This window comes from Anabrus simplex, chromosome 5, assembly GCF_040414725.1.
Source record: "Anabrus simplex isolate iqAnaSimp1 chromosome 5, ASM4041472v1, whole genome shotgun sequence".
Lineage (NCBI taxonomy): Eukaryota > Metazoa > Arthropoda > Insecta > Orthoptera > Tettigoniidae > Anabrus > Anabrus simplex.
In genome coordinates this window covers 216,454,329-216,482,068 of record NC_090269.1, presented here as the reverse complement: position 1 = coordinate 216,482,068, position 27,740 = coordinate 216,454,329, and the positions used below count along the sequence as shown (strand labels likewise).

General features: G+C 39.8%; 1 protein-coding gene across 1 annotated transcript in view; it reads right to left on the bottom strand.

The window, feature by feature from the left end:
• The window catches only part of LOC136874446 (fat-like cadherin-related tumor suppressor homolog), a 671,031-nt gene extending 662,471 nt beyond the window's left edge, over window positions 1-8,560 (bottom strand). The window contains exon 1 of the mRNA XM_068227805.1: window positions 8,542-8,560. Coding sequence (XP_068083906.1) covers window positions 8,542-8,560 — 19 coding nt within the window. The remainder of the gene's footprint in view (window positions 1-8,541) is intronic.
• Window positions 8,561-27,740: the final 19,180 nt, after the last annotated feature.

The window sequence follows — 27,740 nt, the reverse complement described above, 5'->3', positions numbered from 1 at the left end:
TGATAAATTCAACAATTTTTTCTCATCGCCATTCTAACATAAAGTCGAATATAAAAGATTACTAAACAGTAAGATGAACCGAAAGAAACAAACACGTTTTACGTGACTGTTGATGTCGTTGTCGTGGTCATGTACCCCCCGTTCGATCAACAGAGATGTGATATTTAATTTCAAAAATTCAAACTGCGTTGGGTGGGATTCGAACCACGATCACGTTAGTGAGAATCCAGTGGCAATGCCACTCTGCTATTACGTCCTTCGATATGTTTTAGTAAAGTTTTTAAACAATAATAATAACAACACCGAGCTCGATAGCTGCAGTCGCTTAAGTGTGGCCAGTATCCAGTATTCGGGAGATAGTACGTTCGAACCCCACTGTCGGCAGCCCTGAAATGGTTTTCCGTTGTTTCCCATTTTCACACCAGACAAATGCTGGGGCTGTACCTTAATTAAGGCCACGGCTGCTTCCTTCCCACTTCTAGCCCTTTCCTGTCCAATCGTCGCTGTAAGACCTATCTGTGTCGGTGCGACGTATACAACTAGCAAAAAAGAAAAACTAACAACAGTATCGGTTTTATGCCTCACTAATAATGTTCACGATTTTAAAAGACGCTGAGGAGTCAGAATTTTGTCCCGGAGGAGCTTTTAACATGCCGACAAATTAATATATAGGCATGAGGCTGACATATTTGAATATCTTCAAACACCGAGGAACTGAGAGGCAATCCAACTTGTACTTAGTCACTCCCCGAATGCTAGCACCCTGGGGTTGGTCAGTTAATATTTTAGGAAAGTATATTGGGTTGAAGATTATGAATGCTTGAAGGATGTTAAGTCAAAAATGAAAACTGACAAAAGTTTTATTGTAAGACTAGCAAATGTACCCGTGCTTCGCTACGGTATTCTACATTATAGTCGAATACTGAAGTAAATACTATACATGCAGTAAATAAGATTGTTTTAAAATTGCATGTCTCTTAGCGTTATCGGAGAAACAGCATGGGAAGGTTCCCATACGTTGTTTACAATGTAAAGTGTTTATTACGGATTTGTGATGATAACGGGAGGCTCACTTGCCTACTGCCATTCCCAATCGGCTACTGGGTGGGCCAATTTTCGTGTAGAGTTTGATGATTCTATCTTTCCGATACGTGACTGAAAGTGTGAATTATGCATGTGAAAGGTACAAATTTACTTAAGATCGAGGAATAGAGAAAAATCAAACGTAAAATTATACAGATATGGCAAGAAGTAATACGACCAAGGTTGTAGATCACTCCAAATTGAACGGAGGTTGTGCCATCCGTTATGTGATAGGACTTCCCGAAGGTCTGCACCATCATTGCCTCCATATTTCGATATTCTTCGGGGATCAAAAGTGAAAAATTTAAAGATCTTGGAAGTTTTCCGACCGTTACAGGATAAAACGTATAATTTTGGCAAATTTCAATTTTCTTTTTCGTCTGGCAGATTATGCTGCAATCTGGTTTTGGGCGAGGAGGGTAAAAATTAGGACTTTCAGGAAAATGAACCAAAAAATGCACATGAAAATAAAAAGTTTCAGGAATGGATTTCCATCACGTTGGGTCGATTTCCAATCAGCTTGGTCTTGTACTGTATGTATTGTGGAAGAGTAAAATCACCATTTCGGTTCCCTATAAACCATCAGTCCATTCTGGGAACAAGAAATGTTATAAACCTTTACAAACCTATATTTGGACAGATGGCTGCTAAATATAAAGCTTGATTCAAATATCTTCATTGGTTTTCAACTTTTAAGAAATACGCTTAACACACTCCCGCTCTTGAGTTAAGTCCGGTGGAACTTGTACAGAAAAACGGTCCGTTAATGACATCTCCCTTATTAATCCTCGTATCGAAATGATGAAAATGAGAAAAAAGGTTTAGAAATTAATTTCCATTAAGACAGGTAGATTTCCATTGAGTTTGGTTGGGTATATTTTGTGGGAGTGCAAACTTACGGTTTCATTTCGTATGAACCCCCAGTCAGTTCAGGGATTTAGAAACAATATTTGCCCTGAAATGAAATGAAATGACGGATGGCGTTTTTTGCTAGTTGCTTTACGTCGCACCGACACAGATAGGTCTTACGGCGACGATGGGACAGGGAAGGGCTAGGAGTGGAAAGGGAGCGGCCGTGGCCTTAATTAAGCATTTGCTGGTGTGAAAATGGGAAACCCCGGGAAACCATCGTCAGGACTGCCGACAGAGGGGTTCGAACCTACTATCTCCCGAATACTGGATACTGACCGCACTTAAGCGACTGCAGCTATCGAGCTCGGTCGTATGGCTTATAGTGCCGGGAGTGTCCGAGGACATGTTCGGCTCGCCAGGTGCAGGTCTTTCGATTTGACTCCCTTAGGTGACCTGGGCATCATGATGAGGATGAAATGATGATGAAGACGACACATACACCCAGACCCCGTGCCAGAGAAATTAACCAATGATGGTTAAAATTCCCGACCCTGCCGGGAATCGAACCCGAGACCGCTGCGACCAAAGGCCAGAATGCTAACCATTTACCTATGGAGCCGTACAATATTTGCCCTACTACCTACCCAAGAACAGGTGGATTCTAAATATGAAGTATGGTGGACAGACAAACAAACAAACAGACAAATAGACAGACACACAGACACCAAAGCTAAAAATATGCAGATGGTCATGATTACACCTGAAACGGATAACTGTACGAAAATATCGCCAAAATAGTCAATGTACAGACACACTCTAGAAGTGCAGACCTTTATTTCAAGAGTTACTGCTTTGAAACTGTACGACATATCTACAAGCGGACTTCATCATCAGACGCCTCTTTCAGTGTTCTACATGGCTGGTCCCATGAAATCTTCTCGTATCTCTTATATTTATGGGTTAGATTGAGTTAGAGTCATTGAATGGGGTAACATTTTGTACAGTTTTCACATACTATTTTATATTTTTGATACTCATGGGACAGCTAGAATCATGAAATGTGTCTATCACATAGCCACTAGTCATGTCAATGTGCGTGCCAAATGTCATGCTTCTATCTTTCCTATAAGTGTGCCAAATGATAACATATACGTGTAAAAGTACAATATTAACTTGAAATCGAGAACTGCAGCTCTATTTAACGTACAAGGGGTAGAAATACGACAAAAAGTCATAGGACCAAAGTTGTAGATCTCTCCAAAATGAAAAGCAATCGTGCTTTCTGATTTGTGATACGACTTACCGATTAGCCACCAATTATCCCGAAACGAATATCTGCACCGTCGTTAAAATTGCAACCATATTTCGATATTTTCCGGGGCCAAGAATATTTCCTCAAAGAAAAGAGTGTCCAGCTTTCGGGATTAACACTCGCATAGATACGGAGTAATTAAGGAAGAAAATAATAAGAAGGTTGAAATGAATAGGAAATAGGTTAATAACTGAGGACAGCCGGATAGGACAATAATATGTAAATACCAAGTGAATGTATTAGAAAATCAATTGCCGTTCTATGAATTATGCTGATATGAGTTAAGTATATAAGAAAGCGGTGACAGAGCAGAAATTTAGGCGCAGGGATTCTTAGGTAAACAGATAAGAAGATGACTAATGGAGTTATTACTTAAGCTATTTGAGGACGGTTATAACCTCCAACGATATTCCGCCAATATCCCGCAGAATGGCCGATTGACGCCTCTCTTGCCTTCTACCCCAGGAACAACCACGAATTTAAAGGCATGATGAGGAAAATGGTAATACGTTACTTCCCTGCTGGCATGCAGTCAGAGACGTTGCCATAGTAACCTGTAGGTTCGTTGTCGGTCTGTCGGTCACTCAATGCAGAGCATGATACCCGCAGAAAATAGTAAATTTCTCCGCCATTTGAAGAGTAAAGTAAATTATGAACATAACGAAAGTTGTTTATGATGAAGATGCGTTTCACTACGATCCATGGAGTTTACAGTAAATCAATAGTATAAGAGAAAATGGAGGAAAACCGTTCTTGTTTTCCTATAAACCACCCGTCTGTTCAAAGATTTTAAAATGATATGCATAGCTTATCAAAACTTTCCTCCGGATGAGTATAATCTAAATATGAAGTTTGGTTGAGATCTGTCCGGCCGTTTTGCCGTGATTGTGAAACAAACAGACAAACAGACAGAGAAACAGACACGAAAAATAAAAACCGCTGATTCGGTCTTGAGTTGACCTAAAACGGATAATATCTGAAAATTTGGCAGAACAAACGAAATTACAGGCAGCGGACCCCGTACAACTTTATTTATATGTATGAAAGTTAATTGGAAATGGAGGGTCAAAAGTGTGTTGAATGAAGTTAGTCCGAAATAGTGGCTCACAGTGTGCTGCATCAAACTAGTTAACGGGCTGATACCCTCAACAAAGATCATCATCATCATCATTCACCCAGGACAATAATAGTATAAAATAAATGGAAGCAAGGCTTATCATCGCTGATATAGCAAAATCATTGGTACTAACTACTCTACTTCATACGAGGTTGATTATTGCGCACATCAAATGATTCTGACATTGGAGTGTCTGAGTTACATAGTTTATAAGGCGTTTGTCTGGAATGCTCAAGGCTGACTGTTTACCTTCCAGTGTTGTGGCTGGCATTTTAGGAGTCTTAAACCTCACTTACACTAGGTAACTTTGCTAGCTACTCGGTTGCGAACTTACTGGATGCTTCAGTAATAACGTAGTCTAGTAAACTCACCACTCGCTCGGCTTGTCCAAGTATACTTGAAGGCTGGACTACTTTGCTCGATACACTTTGAAAGATGATTGGCGGAGTGATTGATGACATAAGGCACCAGAATGACAATGCCAATCCTGATCGCCACAAAACGATAAGTAACACTATGGTATTTAGCAACTAGTGATTCATTCACGTCTCTAAAACACCTGTTCGAATTCCTGAATATACAGTTATTTCATTATTTGTGCCTGAAGCTGGTTGGTGAACGGGCGTGTTTACTACCTGCGTTGGTCCCAATACGCTCTCTCGCGCGCTACGTAATTGGCCGCTAAATGGCTGGTAGACTCATCCAGCTCAACTGAGTCTTAAAATGAGAGAAAGCAATGTTAGTAGATTTCCTCACACATTATTGAGCCATTTTCCAGGGAAAAGTAACACTGATTGTAGACAAAAGGACGTACAAATCTCATCCATTATCTCCTCGGTCATTCCCTCTTCTTGAAGCTGCTACATCCAGTGCTACCATCATCCAACCAACATGAGTCGTGCCCTTTATTTTATTACCAGAGTAATTTTCTCTCTCGAATTTTATTATCCTGTATTTTCTGCTTGAAGTGCTATATCCTCAGTGGAAGTTGGCGGTAAATCTCGTTTAGACCTCCCTACTAAAAATTGCTCTAAATGTTAACTGATGACGTGTTTGGCCGCTTGCGTAGGTTTGCCAACCAGGGAATTGCTCATCCTATTATACGTTCCTTTACAAGTAATAACATTTTGTACGAATGACTTGCACGAATCAGTTAATCTGTATAAATAAAGCTGTCTGTAATTTCGTTTATATTGCCATTTTTTTCTGATCAAATCGGTACTGTATCAGTGGTTTTCGGCTTTCGTGTGTGTTTGGCCGTTTGTTCCACCATTACGGCGAAACGGTTGGATATATTTCGAACAAACTTCATATGTAGAGTATATCTGATATTTTCTCATACACTGTTGATTTTATATAAAATCTGTAGACTCGGGTGAAGCGTATCTTCATTCTAAATAATTGTTGTTATCTGCATAATTTCGCTTACTCTTCAAATGATGAAAATTAATGATTATTTTCTATGGGTTTCATGCACTGTGTCCAGTGACAGACCTCCACAGGCCGACAACGATCTTGCCGGTTACCATGGCAACTGGCTGCTTGCCAGCAGGAAAGTAGCATAATGACATTTTCGTCATCATTCCTGTAAACTCGTGGTTGTTCGTTGGGTAGAAGGCGAGAGAGACGTCAAGCTTCCATTCTGCGGAGTATTTGTGGAATACCGTTGGAGGTTGCAATCGTCTTCGTATAGTACTAAGCGTGGATATTAATATTTCAACAGTCTCGTGGAGTGTGGTTTTCTACACCGTAAAGTGTTTTGTGGCATTTGTTTCACTTCTACTTCCTTTTTCTGCTTTAATTTCTTGCCTCTTCCTTGCCACTTTAAGCTTAGGTAATAACACCTTAAGTCATCTTCTTATCTGAATATCTAAGAAACCCTGCTCCTAAATTTCCCCTCTTTTAAGCTTTCTTAAATCCGTACCTCATATCATCAGAATTTAGTGAGGGAAGTTTCAGTTTTCCTATACATACACATTATATTTTCATATTTGTCTTATCCAGCTGTTCTCAGTTATCACCCTATCTTCAAGTAATAATAATAATAATAATAATAATAATAATAATAATAATAATAATAATAATAATAATAATAATAATAATCGTATGGCCTCAGCTACCGTGTGCAGACATTTCAAGCTGACGCCATCTGGCTGTCTGCTCGTCGATTTCGACGTTCCGTTTTACTCTAGGCCCACTAGATGGCAGACCGAGTAAACCGAAACTCTCTTGGGCGTCTATGGCTGAGATTTAATTAATTTTGTCGGGTGAACACCAAAAGATCTTTTACATGCCGACATCGTACGACATGGAGTGTCGAATTGACTTTTTTCCTCCCTTCAAAAATCCGACTACCTCTGCCGGGTTTGAACCCGCTATCTTGGGATCCGGAGGCCGATACTCTACCACAGATCCACAGAGGCAGCTTATCTTCAAGTAATGCCAACTTTCTTAACTGTCCTACTTTCTTCCTTAATTTCTCCGTATGTATGCGAGTGCTAATCCCAAAACCTGGACTCACTTTTCTTTGAGTGACACCATGCACTATTTCCTTCGTGCATTTTCTCCATCGCAGTTTATCATTTCTCCGATTAAGTCGCATGACGCACCTACAGTTAAATGGAAGTTTTTTTGGAGTCAGTAGGTGAGTTGTGACGCTTTTGCGAGTAGGTGGCTCATTTTTATGGCAACTAGTAACGAGCTGACTTGGAAATTCTTCGTTCAAAGCCTAAAAACACCAGTCCAAGTCAATGGCGTCTGATAATGCTTCTGAACGTAAGGCCGGTTTGAATGTGGCCATATTTGGGAGAAGACTTAGGGAACGATGCTGACAGCAGGCCAGTTTCAGCTCGCAGAGAGAAAGTCACTGAAATTCTAGGGCGTCTGAGGATGCTTTTAATAATTTTACTTTACGTACCATGGTTTCCGAAGACACTGAGGAGCCGGATATTTTGTGTCGCAAGAGTTCATTTATGTACAAGTAGATCTACCGACACAAACTTTGCAGTTTTCCAGCTTCCCATGAGCAACACCTCTTCACAAACCATATGACTGAGGTAGGATCAAACCCACTACCAATTTTAAAATTTGGAGTTCAGCATAAGAACGCAAGTGTAAGCATTTGTTTCACTCGGAGGGGTATATTTTTCCGAAGCGATGACCTGTAGTTTTCATTAGTTTAAGAGGTTGCTTAAAGTCCTTATTTTTACCCTCCTCCATTCCAAAATGAATATGGTGGACAAAATAGCCAGACAAGCTGAAAAAATTCAAATTTGGCAAAATTATAGGTTTTGGCCTCTAACAGACGAAAAAATTCCAAAATGTTCAAATGTTTAACAGTTTACCCCGGAAAAATATCGAAATATGTAGGATTTTTAATGACGATACCGACTTTCATTTCGAGGTAATTGGTGGCAAAATGGTTAAATCATATCACAAAAAAGGTTAACATAATCGCTGCTGCCCAATTTGGAGTAATCTAGAACTTTGATACTCTGACTATTTTTAGTACCTCGATACCTTATGCGTTAGACAGAGCTGCATTTCTCGATTGTAGGTAAATTTTGTAATTTTTACAGTTTGGTACACTTAAAGAAAATATAGAATCATCAAAATTCGGCACGCACATTGGCACAAACAGTGGCCATACGCGAGCCTAATTTTATATTTCTAGCTGCTACATAAGTATGCGAAAAATAAAACAATGTGTGAAAACAGTACCCAAAATTCACCCTATTCAGAGTTTCTAACTCAATCTAATGCATAAATAGAGGAGAAACGAGTAAATATCATAGAAACAACCATAAAGACAACTAAAATGTCATCTGGCGCAATCTGTTTGTCGATATGTCGTACCTTTTAGCAGCATCTAACCTTCAAATAAAGGTCTACAAATTATAAACGTGCATATACTTTCGGTATATATACATGGAAGCCGATTTTTCGCGATCTCGAAGGGTGGAGGTTGGAGGGGGGGGGGGAGTGCTTGCCATCATAATTAATACTCCACAAATTGAATCTGACTGTCAGTGGGAGACGAGTCTGCAATTGTAACCACAATTGCCCTCATCGTCTGTGACTGTTTCCACTGTAACTGGCATTAGCAAATATAGCCTGCCATTGTAATGGATGAATACTCCTTTTCTCCATTTAACATGCAATTTGTTGCAGAACTTACCTTTCGCAATTTCGTCCATCATTATAAACAAAATTCCTCAACTAGACCTTTTTTTTTTTTTGCTATTTGCTTTACGTCGCTCCAAAACAGATAGGCCTTATGGCGACGATGGGACAGGAAAGGCCCAGGAATGCGAAGGAAGTGGCCGTGGCCTTAATTGAGGTACAGCCCCAGCATTTGCCTGGTGTGAAAACGGGAAACCACGGAAAACCATCTTCAGGGCTGGCGACAGTGGGGTTCGAATCCACTATCTCCCGGATGCGAGCTCACAGCATCGCGCTCCTAACCGCATGGACAACTCGCCCGGTCCTCAACTAGATTAAGACTGGTAGTAGGCAAAGTGGCTTGCTCTTTTAATCGAAACTTCCCTACTCGAATGCGTGTGACTTGACAGTGACTAGCAGTTGGAGAGTATGCTTCTCGTTATGATGATGACACTGCAGTTTTATTGTAACTGGTAGTACGCAAGGGGGTCTGCTATTATAATTGTTCCGGAGATTCCGTGGTTCACAGGGGGATAAGAGGCGTCTGGTTTGAATGTCTGGACAAGGAATTAAGTAGAGCTGAGCCTAACACAATAATTTATGAAATTTTATTTCTTTCCTTTCCTTTTTCGAGTTTAAAAATTGAGAAATAGAAAATCTGAACGAATAACAACAATATCAATGAGCTCGTCAGCTCTAACAATATAAGGGACGTAGAAGTCCGAACATCAGGTACAAATATTGAGATAATTATCAATTTGTTGTTTTACATAGAAAAGAGCCTTATTGCTATTGACAGGAACAATATTTTACAAGAGTAACTTTTTCTCTGATCACTTACACAACATAGGAGTCTGCGCTAAAATTATACCATAGTTCCACCTCGCAGAGGCATTAGTTTCTTATGGTTCACTCCAGTTCCATCTGACAACCTATCGGTTGGCCTCAAAGTATTTATACACAGATGCCCCGATGTGGGCTTATCTATTACTCAACAGTTATGTAATTCGCCGAAGGGAACTAACACTAGGATAACTTCACACACAGAAATAAATATACAGTGGCATGATTGCCCATACTAAGTGATCTTAGTGTAAAAAGAAATGTTTGGGCATGACCGGCCAAAAGCAAAATGCTAGGAGGCAAAACACTTGCCCTCCTTATAGTCACCGGGGTGACTAAATGAGAAACATTAGTGCCTAAAGGATGTACGAAATTTAGAGGTTTTTTAAAACTTTACTCACCCCATGCAAAGTTGAATGGGATACGGCAGAGGGTCGACACTCTTCGTTCCCTTACATTACCTATTTCCCAGCACAGAATTGAACAGAGTCCTCAGACTTAAATGAAAATTCTGCATTTAAACCACCGGATTTAGAAATTTACATTAAATAAAGGAGGTTGAAACCTTCTTCTCAAACTACCCGCAGGAGCTATCACATGTCTGAGTCGCCGGGCCTTCCTCGCGCCCCTGCCTCCCTTCGGACACGCTGCACTTACAGTCTCTAGGGCAATTCAGACAATACGGCTCTAAAGCGCCCTGCTTTTATGGTACCTTTAGGAGAGGTTTCCAGAACTCTTTACTGATAGGCTGGAATCTAATACACACCCCTGGTTTTAATAGGTTAGGGAAAATATTTCTAAGTTTTTGATAGGTTGATTACAATCGAGGAGGAACCAGCTGAAGCATTGACAACTTCAGAACACATTAAATAAGACCTCTGTACCAGGTTTATAAACATCGAAAATAAACATTTCTTTCTGAAATAATTAGAGTTTAGCCCGCTAGAGGGAGCAAATAAACTGATGGTAGAGACATCTAGCAGTTGAAAACCAAAGTTTAATGTAGTTTACAATTTCAAGTTTGTTTACATAGATGGCTTTAGAAGAAGCCGCTGTTTAACTTGCTGGGGAAAGTGTACCCCTGGTAGGCCTACAATAATGAAGGCATCCCAACTCGTTTGGGAATGGCAATATGCAAGGAAGCCTGCCATTATGAACAAAACTCGTAATCTCGATTGTGACTGGCGGTAGGCAAGTGTGCCTGCCATTCAATTAAAACTCTCCAACTCGATTGTGACTGGCATTAGGATAGAGAGTTGTCATTATAATGAAATCTCCCAACTCGATTGTGAATGACAGTAGGCAAGGGAGCCTGCCGTTATAGTAGAAACTCCCGAACTCGGTTGTGAATGGTAGTAGAAAACGTGGCCTGCCATTATCATCAAAACTCTCCAACGTTCACCTTACACCGGAAATATCGTATGGGACCTCCCAGTGGTGTTTCTAATAATAATATTTTTTGATTTACGTCCCACTAACTACTTTTACGGTTTTCGAAGACGCTGAGGTGCCGGAATTTAGTCTCGTAGGAGTTCCTTTAGGTGCCAGTAAATCTACCGAAACGAGACTGAGGTATTTGACCACCTTCAAATACCACCGAACTGAGCCAGGATTGAACCTGCCAAGTTGGGGTCAGAAGGCCAGCGCCTCAACAGTCTGAGCCACTCAGCCCGGCTGTGGCGTTTCTCGCCTAACGCTAGGACACATGCAATTTAATAAAATTTTAATCACTGTGTGTACCTTACTTTACGTAGAAATCCGTAGTAAAGCACGGGAACATTTTTTAGTTGTTAATATTTTCCGCTGTATGCTTCTACCGTTACTGTTCCACTATGTACAGTGCTCAATGTAGTATGATATCTGCCTGAGGATTCCCCTTTCGACCCCCTTGGCGAACAATGGGCTAGCGATTGGGGGGGGGGGGTGGTGCAACTGTCAAAGCCATTAAGTGACCACATACAAAATATAGTAGGTTACAACACCCACCTGTATAAAATTAAAAATGCAAAGTCGCATTCCATTTGAAAGCTTGAATAACCTCTTTCTGAGATACTGACCTAGACTTACTTAAAATCGAACAGCACTATCGGCAGTCCTGAAGATGGTTATTCGTGGTTTCCCATTTCCACACCAGCCAAATGTTGGGTCTCGTTCTTTAATTAAGGCCATGGTTACTTCCTTCCCACTACAAGCCCTTCCTATCTCATCATCACCATAAAACTTATCTGTGTCGGTGTTACGTAAGCAAATATTAAATAAAAGGGAAAAACTAAAGATATCTGCAACATCACTACAGATCGTTAAACTTCATTGTCATCATGAGATGAAATATAGTTCCAAGCCAATGGAATGATTAATGTTGTCAAGCACATGTGTAAGATAATGTAGCCGTTGGGACACGAAGCACGAACTTGCACCTGCTCCACTTGTCACTGCACGTGAATCAAGTTAGTAATAAATGATTGAGAGAACTGAGCGCTCGATACCTGAATTTTTAATCTACGATTTATTCGCTTACTTATTTATGTTATTAAAGCTAGGGACATATGATCTCTCTTCTATTGTTAGCTTACAGGAAGATTTAAATGAAGGAAATTCTACTGTTCAGTGAAATATCTCTGACGTTCCCGCTGATAATCTCCAGTCGTTGCATATTTAGCACTCGCCTATACAGCTTTTTCTCATTAGCAGGTTCAAAACTTTAATAATTTTGCACGTCAACCCAACACTTAGACTTTTATTTTTACAAGTAGCTTTACGTCGAACCGACACAGATACTGAAGGTCTTATGGCGACGATAGGATAGGCCTAGAAGTGGGAAGGAAGCAGCCGTGGCCTTATTTAAGGTACAGCCCCAGCATTTGCCTGGTATGAAAATGGGAGACCATGGACCAAGGCTGCCAACAGTGGGGCTCGAACCTACTATCGCCGGGATACAACCTTACAGCTGCGCGCCCCTAACCGCACGGCCAACTTGCCCGGTAACACTTAGACTGCCTTACTGAATTTACTGAAGAACAAGTATGGCAAATTGATTCCTCACTTCATTAAAATCTGTTTGAACATTTTCAGTAATTTGGGGCTATTGCACCAGCAAGCCAAATAATACAATCCTATACCACTACAGCCCTGTTGGCCCTGGCATTCTAAATGACCACTGCTCAACCCGATGGCCAGCAGATTACGAGGTTACGCATGATCAGCGTGACGAATACTCTTTGCTCTCTAGAGGCGGGTCAATATCCCATCGCGAGATAGCTCCTAAATTGCTCTCACATAGGTTGAGTGGACCTCAAACGAGCCTTCAGATTCAGAGAAGAATCCCTGACATAGTCGGGAATCGAATCCAAGCCTCCGGGTAAGAAGCAGGCACGGTACCCCTAGACCATGAGGCCGGCAATATAATATAATATAATATAATATAATATAATATAATATAATATAATATAATATAATATAATATAATATAATATAATATAATAATGTGTCCCGTATGGTGGCTCTGTATGTCCATCAGTCGTCTTGTATCGTCGCGATATGACCCCCTCAATTTCATTTATCTCTGATGATTATTTCTGAGATGTTTTATTGTTGCTGATATTTATGACAGTGACTCAATGGAAATTCTATCACTTCTTGGAATTCCTAGTATCTTGCGGTCCTTCTTTATTTGACATATCTGTAGTGCGATAATTTCTTTGCTTCTTAGCTGCCATGTTTGGGTAAACATGGGATTTCAGCGTGTCAACTTTGTGCCTTTTGTTTAGCTTTCCCAGTACAAACTTAAGTGCCAGAAAGCCTTCGAAGCTAGTATTTTTCTTTCAATATCTTCTTCCATTTTGTCTTTGAAGGGGATTAACTGTCATAAGTATACATAATTCCTTATATACTTGTTATTGACAACATGCTTTACGTCGCACAGACATAGTGAACCCAAATTGTTCATATCATTGGCCTATAATATTGAAAAGGGTATAAAGTTAAGGGAATATTGAAGTGAAGTTGCACGAGATGCCGGATATATGTTGTAATCTCGCTTGCTCAAGTCAGTAGTCAGATAGCACACGTGTCAGGGTCATTTGATTGCACAAAAGAGAACCAATGGAATCTTCCACATTAGAGGGAGAAAGTATGCTACAGAGCTACTCAAAATTTAAGTTGGTAGGACTTCTGAACAGCGAAGCAAAGCACAGCGCGTTCGAAGCTGAGTAAGAAAAAAAAATATGGACGCCAACACGAAAGCCCCACTATATTGGTAAAAATCCGCAAGGAAATAGTATAAAAGAAAATTCAGACTTCTACGTAGTTGGAAAATTAAGACGATATATTCCAGTAATTATTGTAATTTATGAATGTGGCTATTAAAGGCAGGATGTTATGCAACTGATCAGGGGATTCCCTAAGCTCTACACTACGAGATAAGCGCACGGCAGGAACCCACGCGCGGTCCAGGAGGCTCATTTTGCTTCTTGATTCGGAACGGCTCGGACGGAGATGTGTGGTGTTCGTCGTGGAACGGGAATTTGAACATTTCTCAGCCTAATACATACTATATTGAGAACGCATAACTGAACCTGCTGGATTTATTATTATCAGAGAATAAATTGCTAATATTTTCGAGATATAAAGTCTCACGTTTATAAACCTGTTTCGTCGGGTGGTAAGAACCGAAATTACGTAAAATCCTGGGATTCATTTTTGTCGGTGCTACATTTCAAAGTCTGGAAGGGCAGGGGGTTGAATAGAAGATGGGATAGGAAAGGGATAGGATCGAAAAGGAAGCACGTTGGCCTTAATTAACGTACAACACCAGCATTTGCCTGAGTTGAAAAATAGGAAACCACGGAAAACCAACATATGGTAATAATACTCCGTCTACCGATATGGGTTTCTGAACTATTTCTCTTTAGCTGTTTTTTTCTTGTTCATCGTCCGGCTCCATGGATAAATGGTTAGCGTGCTGGCCTTTGGTCACAGGAGTTCCGTGTTCGATTCACGAATTTCGTTGGCATGGGGGACGGGTATACGTGTCGTCTTCATCGTCATTTTATCCTCATTACGACGCGCAGATCGTCTACGGGAGTCAGATCAAAAGACCTGCATCTGGCGAGCCGAACTTGTCCTCGGACACTCCTGGCACTAAAAGCCATACGCCATTTAATTTTTTATTTTGTTCGTTGATAGACCTATAGTTTTGCTTTCCATGCTGAGTTGTTGAAACATTTTCTGTATTCTCCTGGTGTTTTGAAGAACAGAGCTATATCATCTGCGGATGTATGTACGATTCGTCAGTCAACTGCCATTTTTGTTTATTCCGTTTTGATTATTACATTTCATTTTACGGAATATGTCTTCCAAAACACTGGTAAAAAGTTTCATGCCCCACGTTCCATAAGAGATGGTAATCCTCTTTTTTCCATTTTCACTTTCGCAAAACTATGCCTGTAGATATTGTTTAGTATACTGATATATTTAAATTCTACTCCTTGTTTGGACAAAGTCTGTAGTATACGAGAACTCTTATGACTGTTGAAATGACACAGACACATCACATGTCAGAATGTGGGCAGAGTTCGCAGGTGATCGATTGATCGGACATCGTTTCTCTTACCAGGCTGACTTAATTATCGTACGTACTGTATCACCACTTACATGGTATGTTTTGAGTGGATTACGTAGCGAAGGAAATGTGAAGCAAGTCAGAGGAAAACGTACGCTTGGGACCCTTAAAATTGAATACGCTGCGTAAACGATTAGTCCTATTGCATAACGGAGAGTACCGAGGGTACCTGTAATTATATTTCAAAGAAAAGCTTCTTTAATAGTTTTCGATAAAAACATGTTTTGCTGTGTTTTGGCGCATGCTTCATCCTTGGTATCTTTGTCTTAGTTTCCTTCACTCAAAAGCTACTTGACGGATCGTGCTAAAATTTGGCAAGCATACAACTGGGTTCTTTGATTAATATATTGGCTACTTACTATTACAGTTTATTTTAAGGTGGCCGTGCAGAGAAATAAAATGTAAAGCAATTTTGGGAAAATGTATGTCTGGGACCGTAACATTGAATACCCTGCCAAAACAGTCTTTTTAAATAATGGAGTCAGCGAATGCACTTAAAATTATATTTCCTAGAAAAATGTTTCTAAGCATTTCCTTCGTAACTGCAACAGTAATCCAGAAACAGATGCTTTCCTGTGTTTTACTATCACACTTCTCTTAAGCAGGTCATGTACTGACAAGTCAGAGGAAAAACTACGCCTGACACACTTAATAGTGGATAAGCTGCCTGAATGGTTAGTCTTGTTAGAACAGAATAGTGTACTTAAAATTCGATTTGTCAGAAAAAAAATATGAAATTTCTTCATTACTCTAATAAGTAATCTATACGGTATATATTATATACTAATATAAACAGTAAAGAAAAATTGTGAGGTTGTTTATATAACAGATACTGTCAGAAACTACTGGGCCGATTTTGAAATTTCTTTCACAATTTGAAGGATAATATCATTTCGAGTAACACAGGCCATGGGTCATCCCAGAAATATCAAAGGGTCCCCGCGAGAACAGTGATTTAAGACAAAAATTGCAGCAGTAACAAATCTCAACATTTGTACGTTTGGTTGTCTCTGTTTTTCCACGTGAGAACTACTTGACTGGCGGAGCTCAAATTTGACAAAGTTATAGCTGATACCTTTGGTTAACTCACAGGCTACGCACTGTGACGCTATCCTTTAAGTAGTCTATTTAGGGAACGAAAATGTGGATGAATGTATAGGAAAAGGTACGCTTGGTACCCTTAATATTGAATACGCTGTCTAAACGGTTAGTCCTATTCAATTATGGGGCGCACTAGATGTACCTGAAATTCGATTTGCCAGAAAAATGTATATATATGAAGTTTATTTCTTAACTCTAAAAATTACATAGAAAAGAATGTTTCTGTTTTGGTAAATACTTTTGAGGATTCGATTCTGATGTCCTTACTTTGAAGGAATAAAATAAGCCATAAAATGGCGGAAGTCGTACCATTTATTTCGAGAACTGTTAGACGTATCCGTGTGTGATTCACGGCACCCTGTGATCTTCTCACCTTTTCTTTACTTTGCACAGTAACCAACTATAAACCATATACAACTTATTCCAATTTGAGGAGAGTACACTACACCACATGGGAGTCTATCTTATTCTGAACACCTTTGATTGGCTAGGAACTTGATTAGATTATACAAATGACGAAATAAACTCTCGCTCAGTCGAAGTTCTCTTGATTTTTAACATTAACCAGGTAGTTATGACAACATTTAGGGAAATGTCTTGGAAACATACTGTTCTTTACGGAACCTCTTTACACGATATTTATTCCGAAAATAAAATATTAATATTAATCATAGAAAATCGTTTGAATTTTTACTTACGCATACACGTATGAAAATGATTTTTGTGTTAATATTGCTGTCATGTTGGTTTTCTGCCCATCGGCGGATCCTTTAAGACTTTGAAAAAAAACCACACAGACATTCCTTCTAAGGATGTAAAAAGGCAGGGGGATTGTGAGTGTCTGCCATTATAATGGAAACTGCCCAACTCGATAGTGACTGGCAGTAGGCAAGGGGACCTACCATTATACTGAAAACTACCCAACTCGATTATGACTGAGAGTAGGCAAGGGGACCTGCCCTTACACTGCAAATTCCCTAACTCAGTCTTCACACGAGAGAATACGTCTGGTGACTTCGCCGTCGTGTTTCTGAGGTAACGTTAAGAGCTATGCAATTTAATAAAATCTTACTCAAAATGTGTACATTACTTCATCTAGAATTCTGTATACAATGTAGAATTTTGTAGTGAAGCACGGGTACATCAGCTAGTAATGTATACAAGAGTTAAGATAATGAGCTTTTTTAAATATGTGTTTTGCTCGGTAGATATTCGTAGTAAAATTAGTTTTGATGTTTTGTACACAATTAATAATAACCCTTCACACAGAATATCCTCTTTAAAAGATTTAGGGGTGACATTAACTTTCAGCCTTTCTTTTAACTAAAATGACGACGGAAATCGGGTTTTTGTTTCTGGATTCTAAAGAACTGAAAGTAAATAAGTTAGTTTTAATTTTCAATAGTCTTGTACGTACTAAATCATAATTTGCGTCAGTTGCCTGGTCTGATATATATAAATCCTGTACAAACAAAGCAGAGGAAATCCGAAAACATTTTACAAAATTTATTTACTTTAAAAATATAAGCAATCAGCGTTCATTAATCGTATGTCATACGAGAAATTATTGAATTAGTTCAATCACTTGTAGCACGTAGAGTAATTACTCAGCAGATATTTTCATGTAAATGCATCTATGGTTTAGCGGTGTATTATTTAATTGTAAACTTCTGCAACACATGTCTTTTAATGCTGGAGAAAAAGGAAACGCTACCCCAATTCCATACGATCCCCAAAACCACAAGAATTACTCTAATGTTTTATGTCTAAGCCTGTACTCAGAAATGAGTTTCATTGGGTGTAAAACGCCACCCCGGTTTCATATGATTCCCAAAACCAGAGGAATCTTACGGATGTGTTATGTCTAAGCCTACACACAGAAATGAATTTTTATGGGGTGTAAAAGGAACCATTTATTCTTGAAACTCTCTGAAGCAAGTGGCGCTGTTCAACGCAGAGCATTTACCAATCTATCATTAGCACGAGGGCTTTAATAATTCTATCACAAATGTGTTTTAATGGAAGTCCTTTCTGCGTGAAATTCCACGTACGAAATCAGCTTAGCGGATACTTAACGGGCAGAGCGTGCGCTCCAAAGGGATGAATATTGATTCCCAGGCATCATGACACACCCCAGTCGTCAGCATAGCCATCTCGTAGAAATGTGCAAATAGAGAAAAAGATACATGTTTATAATACCAATATAAATGGTCCGTTATTGGACATTATAAATTTTCCAGCTAGCTCATTCTTGGTTGCCAGCGTTTCGCCCTCGTGTGTTAGGGTGGGCTCATCAGTTGGTACCTAGCACACCTACCAATACGCTGGCTAGTGCATACCGTGGAGGCCACTGCGTAGGCTAACTGGAGCCACCGGCAGTGCCAATGCACTAAGAGACTTTGTCTCATCACTATAAATTGATGCCTGCTTGGCCATCAGATGATATAGATGTTGATTCCCTAGGGAATCTGAAATATTTGTCCTGAATGAGCAAATTTATAATACCAATATAAATGGTCCGTTATTGGACATTATAAATTTTCCAGCTAGCTCATTCTTGGTTGCCAGCGTTTCGCCCTCGTGTGCTAGGGTGGGCTCATCAACATCTAGATACATGTTTGCAATATACTCTAGATTACTTTTTGGAAATCGTCCAAAGCTCTGTTCCACCTTGATATCTGGGCTTACATTTTTGTGCTCGTTCCGGTAGATTAGTGAATGAGTCATTTCCGTTTCTATGGGATGGATTCTACTCCAGCCCATGGCAGAGTCTTAACCTCTTCAATCGAATATTGGTTATGTCTTTCTGAAATCAGGAAGAGTCTCTGTATCCATGAGACATGATTCTATCATTACTGTAGATTTATCCAAATTTTGCGAAATCTACCACTGGTCCAAGATAAGGTTGCCTCATTCTGAGTGGTAAGAACCAGAATACTTGGTAAATCATATATGATACCCCTGGTTTGAAGTGTTCAGAAAGTTAACTCTCCGACTTGGCTTGATTTATTGTAGTCTATTATGATGATGGTTATTTAGTCCATGAATAGGTGACCAATGTGGTATAATAATATCATTAATATAAACCAATCACAGCAATTTTATTGTTTTCGTTTTATCGCTTTCATTTAATTTCATCGCACCTACGTGCGCCTGTTTTTATGTAATTTCCTCGGAATAGCACACTGAAATGTTTTGATAGCTTTTGTGCCTAAACAGTTGTACATCTGATCACAGAGCGCACAACAGGATGTAAGTCTACTATTCTGATGGAGCCGACATATTGGCAGGGTGCTGCCTAAAACGTTTAAATGGAAAAATGAAACATTATAGTGCCTATACATGCACAATATTTGAATTTTTAAATATGTATTCACTTTTATCGTAATTAATTACTTAATTTTATTATTATTCACTAAATATTGAAAATAAATACAACTCGTACTACACATTCTCTAAAGATACATGCTGGCTTTCTTCTTGATATTGCAAGGAGGTGGATACAGCTCTGAATGAGACTTGCAGAATTGTGTCTGGATATCTGAGAACAATATTACTTCAGAATATCTACCCTCTTATTGAAATTTCTCCACCAAATACCCGAGGAATGGTAGCTGCAGAATCTGAGAATAAACGGCACAAAACTGACTGAAAACATTCAATTTTTGGCCACCAACCAGCTCGATAGAGACTTAATTTCCGAAGCAGAAGAAGAAGAACAGCCCGCTATGGTTCACAAGAAGGTGCGCGTGTTAAGATAAGGAAAACAGAAGTTAAGGACCCAATCGTCCCTCACTTACAGAAAATTGCACCTGATCTCAGCTTGTCATATTGAATTTGAAAATCATTCAGCAGGCTGAAGACGGTTGTTTGACGCTGCAAAAACAACCTGAATAAGTGGAACATGCTTAGCAACAACGGTGAGTGCTACCTTACAAGAGCGCAACTTGCTGGTCTGCCCCTTGATGAAGGACAAAGGTTCAAAAGAAGAATATACGGCTATAAATACTGAAACCATCATTGTTGCTTCTCAATGGCAAAATGATATTTCATACGGACATGGAAATGAATGAAAACTATGGATAAAATATATTTAATACTCGTATTACGTAACTAGCATATCCCGCACATAATATCTATGCGCTAGGTATTGTACAGTTAGGAGACTAATTGCTTAAGGAAGTACAAATGTGTTCCATGTATACAGTCAAACTTCCTAGAAGATACTCTTATATTTGTCTTCTTATTCCCTTTTAAGCTACGATCTACGTTTGACGCTGAACTTACAATTACGTTTCACCATCGGATGTTTCTCTGAAGAGACACTGTTTTTATATCCTGACATGATGATACTAAAGATAAAGAGCTAAATGATCTTGTTCGTGGAAGAAATACGTAAAGTTGTCTATGGCAGAAGACAGGTATTTAGGAAAATAAAGACAGATATTTTTCAAAAGTTTGACCATAAGACTTATTGAGAGTTCCCTATCGGGAACTGTCTTCCTCTGAATTAAAAGAGTATAAATATTCTTCAGAAAGTGCCATTCTGGCTATGAGAGAAGTTTTGTGGTTGCGAAGAATCTTTAACAGTTGCCTTTATTTGCGCTGTGTCCGACTAAATGGTTATCTTGCTGGTTTTAGGTCACAGGGGCCCTGGGTTTGATTCCCGGCAGGGTCAGGAATTTTAACCATCATTGGTTAATTTCTCTGACACGTGGGCTGGGTACATGTGTCGTCTTCGTCATCATTTCATCCTCATCATGACGCGCAGGTCACCTGCGGGCATCAAATCAAAAACCTGCACCTGGCGAGCCGAACTCCCGGCACAAAAAGCCATACGCCATTTCCTTTTTCTTTACGCTGTAATTCTTTTACTACAACTCTTGTCCATTTGAAGACGCCTTTAGAGGGTAGTACGTTTCTTAATGACATAGATGTGGCACATTTATTCAATCTCAGTTTAAATGTAGGCATTCCGCGTGGTGTTAGACTGGTAAGACATTATTCAGGATAAAGCAGTTTATCTTCCTCACGGTATATAACAATACTGTCTACACTTTCGCAAACTACCTCATCTCGGATATTGCATTTTAAAGGTTTCTTAATTGTCGTTCCAGTCTTGCCATCTCCTACTTCACAATTCCTCTCAGAGCGTTCCGATTGAGTGTCAGTACTCTGAATTTATTACAAAGCTTATGCTGCACCAAACATATGGCAAGAATCAGAGAACTGAACTTCTCATTATTAAAAATAGGTTTCAATAGAAATCCCTACCGAGTAGAATTATTTTACCTACCATAATTTCGACTCATTTGGTTAGAACCTTGTGAAGTCTGTCTACTCCTAAAAGTGCATGCAGATGCGTCAATGGACCTTTATCTTATACTAATAATTGTGTATGAAAGATCTCCCGTTTCAGATGCGTTTCATTTTAATTTGCAAATACAATTAGCCTTCAGAATCGATTGTTGGTATTTTGAAAACAGATTGAGCGGTACACTACTGAAGTAGCCAGATCCCCTTTTCGTCTGACTGTATATAGCAGACTTGCATCTCAAGTTGCGGGCGTAAGCTGTAAATAGCTTCACCCTACTGAAGAGTAGGCGGATTCCAGGAACGCTGGGAACGAGTGCGGTTAACGGCCCAGCTTAGTGTGTACAGTTCTTCTAGTGTTATTCTATGCAAACTCATAATCAAGTGTTTTTATGTGTAGAATTTTAATTTTGATGTGTAGCAGCTGTCAGAGTATAGTCACAATGTTTATCAAGGCATCAAGAGTCGATCTCCAGACCCTATCAGTGATTACCTGGTTTGCTAAGGTAGGAGACTGTTGATCGAATCCCACAATGAGTCTTCGCTAATGTGATTAACAATTTTGACCTTGGTATTTTTATTTGATATTGTAAATAAGTAGCTCGTCGTAATTCCCATATATTTCAGGTCAGAGGTGGTTAGATATTTTGCTTCTAATAAGTTAGTGTAATATTCAGTGAATAAGAAATCACCATGAAAACAGACGGATGTAAAGTAAGATCAATATAAAAAATTAAGCCTAGTTTGTGTGAGAAATTACGGTCCAAACAACGTCGAGAAATTTGTCTTGTGTCAAAATAACAATTACATTTTTCTCTCTTACGTAGCAAAGAAAGAAGGCTGTGTTCATAATGACGACCCCCAGCTTCAATACAAGCTTTCGGTCTCTCGTGTAAAGATTGATGCAGAGGTTCTAGAATTTTATCAGAAATTTCAACGCAGGATGCAGTAATAGATCGTTTCATATCAACTAGTGTAGTCGGTAGTATATCCTTGTAAGCAGTGTCTTTTAGCTTTCCCAGATAAAATATTTATAAGGTGGTCAAATTTGGTGAGCGGGATGGCATGGTTGAAGAAGTTCACAGATAATATTGTCGAGATGGGTGACGTCTATTGGGATAGCGTTCCGCGTACGGAACACGAGAACGAACAGCGTTCTCCCTACATTCTCCATAAACCATTATCATGCCGGAATTTTTCAGCATTGGTAAATACCATCTTCCACCGCGTCTTACATCTTTAACTATCACAAAGAAACTGAGAAGTTTCTAGTAATGCAATCCTTGTATTGCAAAGTAAGCAAACACAAGAACATCAAAACCTCGTAACTATGCAATGGATTGGTTCAGAAAACTGTCGGGATTTACAGTTTTCAACTATGGCAGCTCGTAAACTATTTGTACCGCAATCAAAATGATTGTTACGACATTTATAATACGTCAAAGGATAAGGAAACGTGAGGGTTAAATAGGTGGAAAAAACATACGGAAAACATTAAATTCTTAAAGGCATATTTGCTGAAAAATCTTTTCTTTCCTACGGAAATCTTTTCAAGCAAACACAAAACCAAGAACAAAATTAAATTTCAACGATATATAAAATTTAGAAATGTACAACAACAGGTCTGCAAGCAAGCTCCAGAGCTTTTATTCCAGTAGAGGAGATGACGTTCCAATTTTCTTTACACAAGTAAGTCTTCTTTGACCAATAGTGCAATACGTATCTTTGGTGCAGGGAGAAACCATGTGGTTTTAGCCTCTATGAATGAGAAAAATCGAACCTAAGGCTTTGATACAAATAAAAAATTGGTACGAAGGAAACTAGAGCTTTAGAAACAAATTTACACTTGGAAAGGGGAAAAACTCTCAAATTTTAAGTAGTATCGTGTCGGAAGTGTGCTGAACACTCAACTATCATTTCAACGTTTGACGGCCCAAAGGCGTAAGAATTCACCCCAAATATCTCAACCTACACTTGAGATTTCACACCAGAACATCTCTTACTATACTTAAAACGCTAACAAGGTTTTTAATTATCAACTCTTATCATTAGGGAAGCCACACACAAATTACCGATAGAAAGATCCAGAAAAACAGGTGCCGAAGTTTGTACTAAACAAAATGAACCGTGATGTTAAAAGTCTTAAGCAGTCACGAGACGTAACTTGTCATAAAACCTAATAAGGAAGAAGGCCTAAAACAGAAAGAAATGTAAGGCCGAAGACCATGACAGAAAATGTAGAGTTAAAAAACTTGTCACCAGAAAGCAAAGTGGATAAGGGAAACGATTGTACACACTCGTCCGTCCTTAAATTTACATAGTACCCATGACGGGTTTACAGTATGTCCGTAGACAGCTTAGAAACACCTCCGTGATAAAACCTAACAGAATATAAGGAGAAACTACACTAGTGTCCAAAAGTTAAACATAAGTTACGAGTACGCAGGGCAACAGGAAATAGACCGCAAATCACACGACATATCGATGGCATACTTCTAAAACCTCGTATCTCCCAATGCACTTCCTATCCATATTCTTCCTTAAGACTTGTCACGCCTCCCAGCCACATATAGATGTACAGTCCATCAGAACAATTTTCGTTGTGTTCATTTTCCTATGGTTATGTGTGAAGGAAAATGATCCTTAAATACGTTAAACGATTGGAATGCTTAAATTCGCTATAAAAACAACATCCCTACAATACTGCATGGTAAGGTCCATTTTCTTTTACATGTTTGCACAGGAAAATGAACACTACGAGAAAGGTTCTGAAGGATTACATATAAATATGTGGCTGGGAGGCGTGACCAGTCTTAATGAATATAATGAGTAGGAAGAACATTGTAACATACGAAGTTTTACAAGTAAGCCGACGATATGCACCTACCAACCTTACGTGTTCGCTCTGTATAGAAAAGGAGTGTTCCCTGCTTTGACTAGCGGCATAACCGCAAGGTAAACACAGCCAGTGCCTGCGCCCTATATTCCCTCAGTTGTGTTTGCCCTGTTATAATGTGTGGAGTGTAGCGTCGTGGTGAACGTGACAACATAATGGCACAACGACGCCATTTGGACCCCGTTTTGCAGGGTAGAATATTTGGCCGCCTGGAAGCAGGCCAGCCACAGACCGAAGTTGCTGTACCCTTGAAATTTCCACAAAGTGTCGTTTCCAGGCTTAGAAGATGATTTCAATACACAGGAGATATAAGTCGTAGGCCAGGCCAGTACTAGGTAACCACCCCACAGCAGGACCGATATCCGGCCTTAACCGCCCGACGAAATCGGAGTGCATTTGCAAGACAATTATCGACGGAGCTTGCAGCCGTACCGGAGGGTCAGAACAGCAGGGCTGTTTGCCCGACGTCCAGCGGTGTACGTCCCGCTCACTCCAGCACAGAGACGGGCCCGTTTACTGTGGAGCCGTCAACATCGAAACTGGACCATGAATGAATGGAGGCATGTGCCCTTCACAGATGAATCCCGCTTCAGTTTGCAGAACAATTCCCGTCGCACATTAATCTGGAGAGAAAAGGGTAGCCGATACAACCACATGAACATCATGGAACGGGACCAGTATGGTGGTGGTGGCGTTATGGTTTGGGACGGCATCATGTTGAATGGCCGTACGGACCTGCACATCTTCATGGGTGGTCCGAAGAACACTGTTAACGCTCGGGGATACAGGGATGAGGTACTAAGACCACATGTTTGACTCTTCAGTGGTGTGGTTGGTCCAGACTTCCTCTTAATGGACGATAATGCCCGACCGCACCGCGCTGCTCTGGTGGATGAATTTCTGGCCGGGGGAGACATTCATCGCATGGACTGGCCAGCGAGGTCTGCGGATCTGAATCCTATAGAACATGCCTGGGATGCATTGGAGAGGCGAACTGCATCCCGTCAGCTTCCACCAAGGACCCTCCAAGACCTTCACATTGCCCTTTCGGAAGAATGAGATCGACTGCCACAAGAGCTCTTGGACCGTCTGATAGAGAGCACGCCACGTCGCTGCGAAGCATGTGTGGCCGTTAGAGGTAACCATACACCCTATTTAAAGCATATTTTGTTGTGGAAGACATTGCGAAGTTTTGTTAGATGTTGTCAAAGGTGTACCTTAGCTATCGTAACGTTTTCTTGGACAAGTTGTGTGACATGGTGTGTGATTCAGCTTCCGTTTGTTCAGCAATCCGTCTGACATTCCTATCAGGTGGTATGGCCTCGTTTAGTGATTATGCTTAACTTCTGGACACTAGTGTACATTAAAATTTAGGTAACTATGCGGTTAGAGGCTCGCAGCTGTGAGCTTGCACCCTGAATATAGTGAATTCGTACCCACTGTCGGCAGCCCTGAAGATGGTTTCCCATGGTTTCCCAGGCAAATGCTGGATCTGTACCGTAATTAAGGCTATGGCCGCATCCTTCCCACGCCATAAGACCTATCTGTGTCATTGCAACGCAAAGCAACCTGTAAACAGAAAAAAAGTTATCGCAGCACGCCTTAGTAGTCACATACTAGAGGGGAACGCTGGTAACTTCCCTTCACCGCACGCAGATTATATCACATGTTAGGAGAAGTTCTGTCTACCTTACGCCGCTACCCAAGCCTCGTCCGTCGTCTCTGAGGAGGAGACCTCAGTTTATGTTGCAATCTCCAAGATCAGATGACGAGGCATGTTACGTTCAAACTCACAGTACATAAAGGGACGGGTTGGTCATTGATTGGTAGAAAAATGGCGTAAGCAGGTAGTAAGATGATTGGTTTATAATGGCGTCACAAGACAGTAGTGGCAACTTAGAAACAAAAGACACTCGCCCAGTGTGGGCTACCCCAATACAGGGACAATTCTCAACTATGCAAACATAACAGTGGTGACATCTTGTAATGAGCCAGTAAATTAAATGGAGATAGTAGAGTTCAGCTTGTCTCCGTGACATTTCACCCTTCAGGCGTTAGGGGGATTGCCTAGAAATAGGGAGAGGCCATACTAGTGTTACAATAATAATACAAACAATCAACAAGCCCGTAGAACCTTTACCTGAAAACAAGATACATAGGTACCCGTTAACCTATGATTAGATGCTGGAGAGCCACATGGCCAGCGTGTAGGTACCCCAGCCATATTTCCTAGCTTTCTTGAATGGGCCCAGTGCCATCCGAATCCGTATCCCTTGTTCTCATGAGGCGGAGAGAACCTCATTCCAGCCTCATTCCAGAATTAACATTTCTGGACGGGTTTGGAATCGAACCCAGTTTGACAACATGCTATCCTTCCACTACGAGGCTCTCGATAATAATAATAATAATAATAATAATAATAATAATAATAATAATAATAATAATAATAATAATAATAATAATAATAAACAGTTTTGGCAAATCCGTCCGTCCGTTATACTGGACCGATTTGCCTCACTTTTGTTTTATTATCTCCGGAATTATCTGCCGGTGAATCAAGAGACATTGATATGTATCCAACTTTGAGTAATCATAATCCTAACTGACTGACTGACTGATTCATCATCGCCGAGCCAAAACTACTGGACATAATGAAATGAAATTTTGGGGATACATTCATATTAAGATGTAGGTGCTCGCTAAGAGAGGATTTTTGGATATTCCGTCGCTAAGGGGGTGAAAAGGGTGGTGAAATTTGAAAATGAGTGAATCTATATCTCAAAACTTTAAAAGTTTACAAATGTAAAAATTGGTATTTAGAATCTTCTTTAAAAATAAGGAAATACGTATTTTTTTGTTTTCAGAAAATCCCAATAGGAGGGGTGAAAAGGTGAAAATGAGGGAAAATGGGTTGAATGCCTTTAATCAGGATACCGGTACTTATATCTCAGAAACTGAAGGTATTACAGACCAGAAAATTGGTACTTTTGATCTCTTTTAAAAATAAAGAAACACGTATTTTTTTGTTTTTGGTAAATCCAATTAATGGGAGTGTGAAAAGGGGGGTGAATTTTTAAAAAAAGTGCATCTATATCTCAAAACTTTGAAAGTTTACAGATGTAAAAATTGGTATTTAGAATCTTCATTAAAAATAAAGAAACACGTATTTATTTGTTTTCAGAAAATCCCAATAGGAAAGGTGGAAAGGGGTGAAAAATGGGTTGAATGCATTTAATGAGGATACTTATATCTCAGAAACTGAATATATTACAGACCTGAAAATTGGTGTTTTGGATCTCCTTTAAAAGTAAAGAAACACGTATTTTTTTGTTTTTGGAAAATCCAATTAATGGGGGGGTGAGAGGGGGTGAATATTTAAAATGAGTGCATCTATATCACAAAACTTTTAAAGTTTATAGATGTAAAAAATTAGTATTTAGAA